Consider the following 12,210-nt stretch of genomic DNA (forward strand, 5'->3'; position numbering starts at 1 on the left):
ACTTTTCATCTCTGTATGGTTTAGTAATGAAGAGAAAGGGCTTTCATTAACAGATAGAAGTGGCTATAATGTAAATATAATCCATTGATGAACTTACAGTTTTTAATGGAAAACTTATTGGATATCACCATTCTTTCAGACTATGTGGTCTCTTTTCCTACCAGAAAATATAGAATTTGATTCTGTTCTAATTTTCCAAAGACTTTTATTCTAATAAATGACTTTAATAGTTGAAAATGAAGTTTGATTGTATTTGTTTCATACCCCTACATTTAAAAACAGCCATTTAGACAAGTTTTTCTAAAGTTAAATAACAGAAAAATCCACCTGACTTTATGTTGGTTTTTTTTTTTTTTGACAGTTAAATTTTGTAAAATCTACAGTTCTAAACTAATAAAGATCAAAAGGTGAAGGGGGAAGAAAGTTAAATTTTTGTTTATTTTTCACTTTGTCCCAAACACAGTAATGTATACTCATAAGAGTTATACTTTATTTGTCCACCTCTTGCATTGCTTTTAAGAAGCCCAGAACCTTCCTTTCATACATAAAATCTGACCTTGTCATGTCGTCAAATCCCTGAAAATTGATATATGGTGAAGCATCAAATTCTGCCAAATATCTGACGGAGTGTTGGTGTTGGAAGGTCTCCACAAGGTTTTTTATCTCTTCAGTCACTTGGGTTAATCTCCTTGGATGTCTTTGTGAGAATAAAACTACGTTAAGGGAAATAGAACAACTCAAATATTTGTGCATGCAACTTATTGGTCCCTCTTTTTATTCTTTTGCAGAGAATGGGACAGAGAGCTGGCATCAAAGAAAAACCCCAAACTCATTAATGCCCTTCGGCGATGCTTTTTCTGGAGATTTATGTTCTATGGAATCTTATTATATTTAGGGGTAAGGATCTCATTCGTAAATTTATTATGGATAATAAGTATATTCATTATTATTATTTTATTAATCTAAAGTAATTATATTCATTTTTATGACCAGGGTAATCTCGTGTTCAGATAAAAGGACTAATTCAACTCCGAATACAAAGAAACCACTAAAACTCTGTAGAGACAAGTAAAAAGTACTAAGGTGTCCTGGAATGCAGGTAGCAATCTACAATTTAAAGTGGGTTCATAAATAAATACATAAATAAATAATAGGTTCAGTAAAATAAATTTCTTTGAAGAGGTTTATTTTCTGTTATGATCCCAAATCATGTTATCTTACTAGTATATGAGATTACTGGTGCTTTTATATTTCTGTATTTGACAGTAGAATTTCAAGATACAATGTCGAGAAGAATGAGGTCAAGTTTAGCCAATTATCTGTATGACTATCTGTAATATTTTGAAATCATATCTGCGTACTGAGTTTCAAGGAAAAATAGCAAAAATTTAAAATTTGGCAGCAAGGTACTGTTGCGATATATTTTTTCAGTTTCCTACATCTCCATCATTGAGAAGAGAGCTCGGTGCCTGAAAGCCCCAGGCTTTCTGGTGTTGAAGTGCAGACTGTGATGTTTCCCAGCTGCTGTTAAATGTTACTCGAATCTATTACTTTTTATATCACCAGAGCATCATTTCATATCCTTGGTTGTGACCTATAAAACGCAATGATGGGTTGAAAACTTATTTAGTCTTTCAGTAAAGGCTGTGTACAATATTTGCTTTTGTATAAGTACCATCTGGATTCACACGTATTCATATTGGTCTTCATGCATTGGAGAATTGGCAGTGCCATAGTGTCTCCCCAAAAGATGCCATTCAAGTTGCATGTTTTTAAGAAATTGTAGTTTGTACATACTAAGAAAAAAAGTCATATAAAAATTTATCTTGACAAAGATGATCACATTTAGGTCCAGAATATTTTGTAATGCTCTTGAAAATCACCTGGAAAAATTCTTCTGGTTTTTGAAATTATCTGTCATCCATCCATCCATCCATCCATCCATCTATCCATCCATCCATACACCCACCCACATTTACCTATCTACCTACCTGTCTATCCATCTTTCTGCCTCTCTGTTCCTACAGAAACCTGCAACAGTATGGGGGTGAAATATTTTGTTTGTAAATGTGAGTAAGGCAGCTCAAGAATTAATTATCTTTTAAGATGTCTTGAGGTGATTTTTCTCAGTGAGAGCACTGAGAACCTTGGGAAGCAATTTTATCCATAGCATCTGGCTCTATTTGACTTAATTAAAAGAATCCTTTGTTGGATGTTTAATGATTACAGTGCATACATTTGAGTCAGTGTATAGAAGTACAATTCACTCTGGTCATACATAAGAATGTAACATTCTCAATAAGTTATTGTTGGATTGAAGTGAATCACACTCCCAACAATTGTTCTGTCATGACTGAGACTGTGGTGGGACTGACAGTTCTCCTCAGTCATGGTCTCCATCACATTCTGCTTCCATTGATTAACATAAGCATTAGTGAGGAGAAGCAGGAAGAGAGGCCTCACGATCAAGCACCTTTTATGCCCTAGCTTCTGAAATAATTTATCCAGCAGCATCAAAGTTTCATGCAAACAAAAGCACTCACCGAACTGTGAAAGTTAAGATGATACATGAGCATATTTATCAATTTTTTTCGTTTGTGTGTACAAAACCACAACCGAAAGTTTAGTATTTATTGAGTTTAATGTTTATTGTACCTAATCTATTCCAGGTTCAGCATTAAGCCCTTTATGCAGATTGTTTTATTTAATTCTTCTAGTAACTTCATGGGACAGATGTTATTATCTCTAATATACAGAAAAAGAAATTGAACTCAGGGAAATTATGAAACTTCCAGAGTCACACATATGGTACATTTGAGTGATCGGTCTCTTTAGCTTCAAAGTCTATGACCCTTCTGCAATAGCAGATTATAATTGCCATATCATTATATTTGTAATGATTGTATTGAGTTACTCAACAGAATGGTGTCTCTAGTAACCAGTCGTGGGCCTGCTGAGTTTCTTTGCATCTTCTCAGGAGACCCAGGTTAACAGAAGCTGACAAGACGAGGATTCTTCCAGGGTCACCTCAGGGGCAAATCTGCAGAAAGTTCACAGTAAGAAGCAGGGTAGGGGGACCAAAGAGAATCTTCTCCCTTGCTTATACTCCAGAAGGAACTGTGTGAAATCCACCCAAGGGCCAGTAGTGCTAGGGTCAAACTTATAAACAAAATTAAGGGGTGGAAGAATGGAGTGGGTGTGGAGAAGGACTTATTCTTAAACTTCTCAAGTCTTAAACCTATCCCGGCAGAAGGAATCTGAAAGGCTTTCCCATGGGTGGGAGAGAGGGAGGATGTGGTCTCTAGCTAACCTGAGCCCTGGGCTGCAGGTCTGGAACCATCCGCACATTTGAAGGGCAGAGTTTACTTCTGCCAGCTCACAGCTATTGATAACCGACAGAATATTGGTGAGAAGAAGGGTGGATGGGAAAAGCAGCTGAAACAAGTGTGGTGGGAAGGCACGGAGTGGAAAATTTACATTGGTCACGGTATATGTGTGTTGAGGCTGGAGGTTTCTCACCCTTGTCACAGAGAAAAGGCCTCACTGATATTGTGAAGTTTTGAGTAGTGAAAATGTTGGTCGCTTAAAGTCTTAAAGAATTTAGATAACCGTGTGGTCAATATGACGAATGCAGCTTTTCAGGGTGCCTGATCTCAGGACTCCATACACTTTGTCACTTCCCAGAGAAAAGAGGGGAGAAAATGTAGCCATTCTTATAAGACCTCTGTCTTTTTAAATAACTTATACCAGTGCCTTAGTATTGGTGGAATTCTTTTGGGGTATTCCTTTTTTCCTCTGCATGTATCAGCTTGGTAATTGTTAAAGTCCGTGAAATGAACGAGGGTTCTTGAAATTGCTGTAACACTACTCTTGGTAAAGTGTGAACATACTTTCAAAATGCCCTGTACTTCCTTAGTCCGTCTGAATAAGGATAATTGTGATGTAAAGAGTGTTTGGTTGGTTTCAAGACGGATAGAAAAAGTACTATGAAATTTGCTTTTGATTATGAAAGGTTAAGAAAAAAAGGAAATGCCATCATAAAGGAGCTTGTCTCTCTGCAAGAGTTGATATAATTTTAAATCATATTATCTATGGCTTCTCTTCGTTAGCTATGTACTTGTTTTTTCTTCATCTGACTTAGCAGCCAGATACACCATTATCTTTCACATTTAAGACTCCTAACATAGACGAGAAACTGGCTGTTGAAAAGCTGAGCATGAGAGTCAATTAAGGATAGTGAGAGGCAAGCCAGGTGGAGGGAGTTCTGTAAGCAGATTACTGAGAGAATATGGTTATCCCTTCTTGAGTCCTAGGCAGCTCTGGGCGTATTTCCATTATCAAGGTGAGATGCGTGTCAGTGCAACTTCGGTGGAACTCCTTTTATTCATTCAACTCCAAAAAGGTTAAGGACATAAAGTAGAAGTCCTAGTACTGATGTTGCTGGAGTTCTCAGGTCTCGTGGTCTGTATTGCAGAAGATGTTTGTCCCTTATGTTTTGCCAAAGACATTGAGTAGGGAGGGACTTGAATACAAGCCTACTGCTAAGGAAAGGAGAGTGTTTTGGGGAATTCTGCGCACAGACAGTCCCTGGCTTAGGCTTTGACCTATGTATGTTCCTTTCATAAGATTGGCTACCGAAGGGACAGCTTTCTCCAGCAAATCTTCTAGATGCTTGTTAGGTAGGTCCCCTTTTTCATCTTCCTTCCCATCCCTACCTCTCCCCATATGTAGCTCCCTCTCTAAACCCAGCAGTGACTTGCATGCTGTATTCCCTAAACTTGCTCTATATGCTATTTCTACTCCCTACTAGAACCCCCATCTCTAAAACACACTTTCCTGTGCTCTCTACCTGAATGAAGGCAGTCTACACCTTCCTCAGTTCCTGGGACAAGAGGAGTTGGATGTTCTTGGGGTTTAGATTTCTTTGAAATATAAAGAATTTTTGTATCACTCTTTAAAGTATCCAGTAGCCCCACCCCAGATAATGTGATCTAATTGGTTTGGAATGGGCCCTGGGATACTAGTATCCTCATCAAAGTCCCCAAGTGATTCTGATTCAGGTAGACAAGCACCATTATCACTGCATGCATCTCACTTTTGCTAGAATCTAAGGGGAGGGGTTGGGTGGCCCACATCGAGAGAACTTTTTAGTTTGATTTTTTTCTTAATGATAATATGGAAAAATTTAAAAACATATAAAAATGAATATGAACCTTAATGACAGAAGAGCAATGTTTCTCAAACTTTAGTATGCATACCAGTGACCCAGGGATCTAGCTAAGATGCAGATTCTGATTTAGGAGGTTTTTGGTGAGACCCTAAAATTCTGCATTTCTAAAAGCTCTGAGGTGAAGGTTTTGCAGGGTTGTGGGAGAAGAGAAAGCCTAGGAAGAAGGAATAGTTGTGAAAAGAGAAGTAGGTAGATTCATTGGGGCTGAGGAGCCCCTGAGTAGAAGTGATGGGGGGAATCCCACCAAGATTAAAATGTAGCTAAAGATCTATTGGAAAGTCCAATGTAACTAGTGTTAACTTTCCATGTCTTCCTCTGGCACCCCTCCAGACTACTAGAGAGACTCCACTGGAGTCCACTGGAGAGAGGCAGAAGTCAAGTGCATGAAGAGGGTAAAGATATGGCTAAGAGGGACTCTGTTTCTCTTCCAAGATTGCAGTAGGGAGAGATGTTACATCTTTTTCTGTAGAAACTTTGTTATACAGGTTGGTTGGGTTTTTATGTACCATATTATTTGAATACTATTTGAACAGAACAGTGCTCTAAGAGCATTTAGCAGTACATGTACTTTTTAAAAAAAGATTTATGTATTATTTGAGAGAGAGGGAGAGAGAGTGAGCGAGCAAACAAACATGGTGGGGAGGAGAAGAGGGAGAGAATCCAAGAATCTCAAGCAGATTCCCCACTGAGCAGAGAGCCTGACACAGGGCTCGATCTCATAATCTTGAGATCATGATCTGAGCCAAAGTCAAGAGTCAGATGCTTAATCCACTGAGCCACCCAGGTGCCCCTAGCAGTATATGTACTTTTTTAAAAAAAGATTTATTTATTTGAGAGGGAGAGAGAGATAACAGAAGTGGGAGGGGCAAAGGGAGAGGGAGAAAGAATCTCAAGCAGACTCCATGCTTAGCATGGAGCCTGACATGGGGCTCAACCTCATGACACTGAGATCAGGACCTGAGCCGAAATCAAGAGTTGGAGGCTTAACCAACTGTGCCACCAAGGCACCCTGCCTTGAAGGCTAACCTGGGAATCCAGTACCATGTCCAGTAGAATACTGTATCTGAGACAAAATGTATCTCCTGTTCTTTCATGTGGAATTTTGGAACAAAATTGATTTGTAAATTAGGTATTGTTTGTGATCATATTTTTAAAAACTTCCACTGGATATGAGGGCATCCAGGCTTCCCATTCCTAGTAGGAATATGGTATATTTTTAGCTCTTATAGCTAACCAGTATCCAGTAGTGACTAATGAATAAGATATGGTGAAATAAATTAAATTATATGTGATGCACTCAAGTGTGTATTTTTTTTTTCAAAAGTGGGATTTTTTTTTTTTTTTCCTTAACTCCCCTGGGGCATGCTCATGCGTTGTTGCCACAAGCTTGTTTTATGATCTTGGGACAAATCAAAGAACTTGCCTGGATCTCAGTTTCCTTGAGTATATGGTGAAAGGGGCTGTAATAAAGTATAAATCTCTATGATCTCTTCAACCTTTTAAATTATGTGTCCATGCTGTGGGTCCTAGAGAGGGGGCATTTGTCTTAAATCACAGTAACCTAAACTTATAACATGATTTGCAGAGTTGATGTTGAACTAATCATAATCCTTGCACTGATGGTCACTTGAGAGAGAAACAGGTCATGTTATAACTTTTCCATTTCAATTTATGGTTATGAATAAGAGGAAGGCTTTGGAGTCAAATGTTTGGTTCAAAGCCTAGTAGTAAAGCTACTTAGTACTATGTGACACTGGCCAAGTTATTCACACTTGAATAGATCCTGGTACTTAGCAAGTGCTTCATAAATGATAGCTATTACTATATCTTAAAATAGAGTATCTACCTACCTGCACAAATACTCATATCATTTGCATTTCCCTCTAAATGTTATAAGCAATCTTAAAGCACCCATTTGATTTTTATAGGGCACAGGAATATGTTTTGCTAATATTTAAAAATGGTAGCTAGATTCTAAGCCTTACTTCAGAGATTAAAGTTAGTATTTTATTTTATTTTATTATTATTTTTTTAAATGATTTTTTATTATATTATGTTAGTCACCATACAGTACATCCCCGGTTTCCGATGTAAGGCTCGATGATTCATTAGTTGTGTATAACACCCAGTGCACCATGCAATACGTGCCCTCCTTACCACCCATCACCGGTCTATCCCATTCCCCCACCCCCCTCCCCTCTGAAGTCCTCAGTTTGTTTCTCATAGTCCATAGTCTCTCATGTTTCATTCCCCCTTCTGATTACCCCCCCTTTCTTTATCCCTTTCTTCCCCTACCGATCATCCTAGTTCTTATGTTCCATAGATGAGAGAAATCATATGATAGTTGTCTTTCTCTGCTTGACTTATTTCACTTAGCATTATCTCCTCCAGTGCCGTCCATGTTGTAGCAAATGTTGAGAACTCGTTCTTTCTGATAGCTGACTAATATTCCATTGTATATATGGACCACAACTTCTTAATCCAGTCATCTGTTGAAGGGCATCTCGGCTCCTTCCACAATTTAGCTATTGTGGACATTGCTGCTATGAACATTGGGGTGCATATGGCCCTTCTCTTCACTACGTCTGTATCTTTGGGGTAAATACCCAGTAGTGCAATGGCTGGGTCATAGGGTAGCTCAATTTTTAACTTTTTAAGGGACCTCCACACTGTTTTCCAGAGTGGCTGTACCAACTTGCATTCCCACCAACAATGTAGGCGGGATCCCCTTTCTCCACATCCTCTCCAACAATTGTTGTTTCTTGCCTTGTCTATTTTTGCCATTCTAACTGGCGTAAGGTGGTATCTCAGTGTGGTTTTGATTTGAATTTCCTTGATGGCTAATGATTTTGAACATTTTTTCATGTGTCTGTTAGCCATTTGTATGTCTTCATTGGAAAAGTGTCTGTTCATATCTTCTGCCCATTTTTTGATTTGTTTATTTGTTTCTCGTGTATTGAGTTTGAGAAGTTCTTTGTAGATCTTGGATACCAGTCCTTTATCTGTAGTGTCATTTGCAAATATATTCTCCCATTCCGTGGGCTGCCTCTTAGTTTTTCTGACTGTTTCCTTGGCTGTGCAGAAACTTTTAATCTTGATGAAGTCCCATAAATTCATTTTATCTTTTGTTTCTCTTGCCTTTGGGGATGTGTCATGAAAAAGGTTGCTCTGGCCGATGTCGTAGAGGTTGTTGCCTATGTTCTCCTCTAGAATTTTGATGGATTCCTGTCTCACATCGAGGTCTTTCATCCATTTGGAGTTTATTTTTGTGTATGGTGTGAGATAGTGGTCAAGTTTCATTCTCTTGCATGTAGCTGTCCAATTTTCCCAGCACCATTTGTTGAAGAGACTGTCTTTTTCCCACCGGATGTTTTTTCCTGCTTTATCAAATATTAGTTGCCCAAAGAGCCGAGGGTCCATTTCTGGGCTCTCTATTCTGTTCCATTGGTCTATGTGTCTGTTTTTGTGCCAGTACCATGCTGTTTTTGTGATCACAGCTTTGTAGTACAGCTCGAAATCCGGCATTGTGATGCCCCCAGCTTTGTTTTTCCTTTTCAACAGTTCCTTGGAGATTCGGGGCTAAAGTTAGTATTTTAACACATCTTCCATTTTTGCATTTTCTGGATTAAACCTACTATTCCTGCTATTCAACAAATCCAAGAACTTTTTCTTATAAAACATGAAGAATATAGCTTAGATTTCTAGTTGAGGACGTTGCTGGTAGGTTAATGAATCAATAAACCCTAAAAGGAAAATAGCAAAAGCAAAACGTTTTGAATTAGGCATTGACTCTAAAAACACGATTCAGAGGTAGACAGGTATTATGATAGTGTTTTTTGAGATTCTATTCTTGGTGTGGTATACAAACACTTTTATAAACACTACGAAAAATCGTGGCAGTAACTAGGTGTTATTTTCTACACTGAATATGGAAAAATTCTTCCTTTAGCACTTAGTATAAAGCCAAAAATTACCATCAGACTCTAGTGTATCAAGATAAACAAAAATTTGACACTCCTGTTTACCCTGTCAAAAGCAGAATCTTAAGCCTTTGCTTTGGTATATAAGCCAGTACTCTTTTGTCTTATGAAAAGTTCTAGGTGTATACCTGTGTTTACTTTCTTTTATGTTCTTCTATGCATGTTTTCTTTTTACCATGTATTAATTATCATAAGTTATATGCAATTTTCTATCCAAAATTTTATTCTTTTAAGTATTTTTATGATTATAAAAGTAATCAGATAATACTGATAGATTTATGCCTATCCAGTTTTTTTTCCCCATGGGAATATATACTTAATAAAGGGAGGGCGATCATTGCTTTATATAATGTGTTATAAATCTGCTTCTCTTCTTAATGTGTTGTGAATGCCTTTTCATGTCATTAGATACTTTTCTACCTAGTCACCTTAATGTTTAATGAATCATGTGGCTGTACCATAATTTATCAGTTCCCCATTGTTAAATATTTATATTGCCTCTAATTTTTCATAATTATAAACAGTCCTTCAATGCACATCCCTTTAAAAGCTAATTTTAGCAGATTTGCAGATTTTCAAATTGCTTTCCAGAAAAGATGTACTAATTTACTTTCTTGCTACTAAAGTGCAAATTCAGTCCTCACCAATAATAGGTATTATCATTTAAAAAATATTTCCAAATCACTCAGTGAGAGTGTTATTATTTTTGCTTGCATTACTTTTGGTTTCCAGTGAGCTTAAACAGTTTTTATATATTAATTAAGCATTTAGATTTCTTTTTGTATATGTAACTGCCTTTTTGTGTTTTTGCCTATTTTAGTATTTGTCTTTTTCTTATTGATATATGAGAGAATGTTTTCCTCAGCCTATCATTTGTTTCTAGTGAGTTTTTACCTTTTATTTTCTTAACAATTAGAAGTTTTAATTTTTAAATATTTGCTGCCAAATCTATAAACCTTTTCCTTGGTTCTCTGCTTTTGTCATCAGACGTTTTTAAAAGCCCTTCCTAACCAAATATTTATGTTTTTACATTTAAATATCTAATCCATTTGTGATTTATTTTGGTGTATGTTTGAAATAGAAATCTAATTTTAAAGATGAGTATCCAGTTTCTTCATCATTTATTACATAATCTAGTCTTTCTCCACTGAATTAAAATGACATATTATATATAAAATTATTACATGTACTTGGACCTGTTCACAGATAAATCACTGTATTTCTTTGTCATGCCACATATTATAATAGCTGTATAATATGACTTAATATGCAGTAATGTAAACTTTCTCACATTTTTCTTATTCCTTAAATGTTTTTGACTAGTGTCTCATTTTTTCAAATGTAATTTAGAATCCTTTATCCATTGATTCAACAAATATTTTCTGGGTGGATATTCTGTGGTAGGTATTGTGCATAATGTTAGGATTGTTGTAGAAACTAAGACAAACAGGCCCTGCTACTTTGGGGCTGAAAGTTCAGTTCCAAAGAATCTACTTGAAATTCTGATGAAGATTGCATTAGTCTTACAAAATAACTTGAAGGAGAATATAATTTTCATAGTATTTGGTTTTTCTTTATAGAAAAATTTTAAGTCCTTAAGACTTTTATTTACGACTTTAAACTATGTCTTAGTAATATTTGTAAAATATACTTAAGGTATATATGTTAATTATTGGTATTTATAATGTCTCTTATTATATTACAGAAATTGTTATATTTAAATGAGGTACTTATTTAATTGATTATTATGCTTGGTATATAGGAATTTATTTTCTTAGTATAGTTATTTTTTAAACTTCTACCTATTAAACTCTTGATTCACTTACATTTGTTATATAGATAGTCCTATTCTATGCTGATAATGATACTTTTCACTTCTTTATAATACTCATACATCAATCATTTCTCTTGAGTTGTATCAGCTAAAAGTTCTGGAAGAATGTTAAATTGTTCTAATAACCAATATGCCTATTGTTTGTATTTGCCTGATTCTGAAGGTAATGCTTCTAGAGTTTTACTACTTAATTAGTATTAATTAATTAGTTGCTGACAGTTGTCTTGAGAGAGAATTTCTTTCTCAGGTTAATGAAACATCTTTATATTCAAGTATATTTAGAACGTATATCAGAAACTGGTATTGAAGTTTCATCAGATTTCTTTACAGTTGTTTATTGAGATAATCGTAAGTTCTTCTATGGTCTGTTGGTACTCTATTTAAATTTCTCAGTATTGAGAAAAATCTTAACTTTCCAAAATTTCTCAAATAATGTCCTAGTATTCCTGGGATAAAGACATAAAATATATTTAAAACAAGTTGAGATGATGATGATGGTGATGATTTTATTGACCTCACACCATAGAAAATCACGTAACCTTAGAAGTTCTTCAACTAATCGTGTACCTGTATCAGAAGAAACAACTGTGTTTTGGGCTTGGAAGTGTAGGTTTTAACGTAGCCTTGTAATTGTAAGCCTGAACAAAGTTTCTTGTTTTCACCTGAGCTTTCTTTCATGGTCTGAATATTGGGCAAACTTCCCTTTTTCTAGAAGCATCTGGCCCTGTCCTAGTATGCAGGCAGAACAGAAATGGTGAAAGGATTTAGACTCATCCACATGTTGAGTTTTGGTATGGAGGGTCCTATGAAAGACCAGATATGTCTCCCAGGAGGTCTTTTCAGCCTTCTTAAGTTTTCTCTGGGAGGCTGGTCTAAATTGAGACCCAAGATTATTCCCACCAGGAATGCAATCATTCGCGTGGGTCTCTAACCTGACCCTCTCTACCCAGATAGTCTTCTGAACTCACACTGTTCTGACCTGTATCCACCTGAGTAGAAAATGCCTATTGTGGTGGCAGGATGTGGGCCAGGACAATTGCCCAAGGAATCCCCAGCCTCTGTCAGGAGACTCCTCAGACTCAGATCATATAAACAGAGATGTTAGCCCTGGAGGGGACCTTCAAGATCAGCTTGCCCCCACTTGGTTAATCAGTGAGGAAAATGTC

The 12,210-nt window shown here is 36.5% G+C and overlaps 1 protein-coding gene across 1 annotated transcript in view; it reads left to right on the forward strand.

Moving 5' to 3' along the window:
• Nucleotides 1-12,210, forward strand: part of CFTR (CF transmembrane conductance regulator) — a 163,885-nt gene that overhangs the window by 29,550 nt on the left and 122,125 nt on the right. The window contains exon 3 of the mRNA XM_048213069.2: nucleotides 789-897. Coding sequence (XP_048069026.1) covers nucleotides 789-897 — 109 coding nt within the window. The remainder of the gene's footprint in view (nucleotides 1-788; nucleotides 898-12,210) is intronic.

The sequence above is a fragment of the Ursus arctos genome, unplaced genomic scaffold (assembly GCF_023065955.2).
Source record: "Ursus arctos isolate Adak ecotype North America unplaced genomic scaffold, UrsArc2.0 scaffold_3, whole genome shotgun sequence".
Classification (NCBI taxonomy): domain Eukaryota; kingdom Metazoa; phylum Chordata; class Mammalia; order Carnivora; family Ursidae; genus Ursus; species Ursus arctos.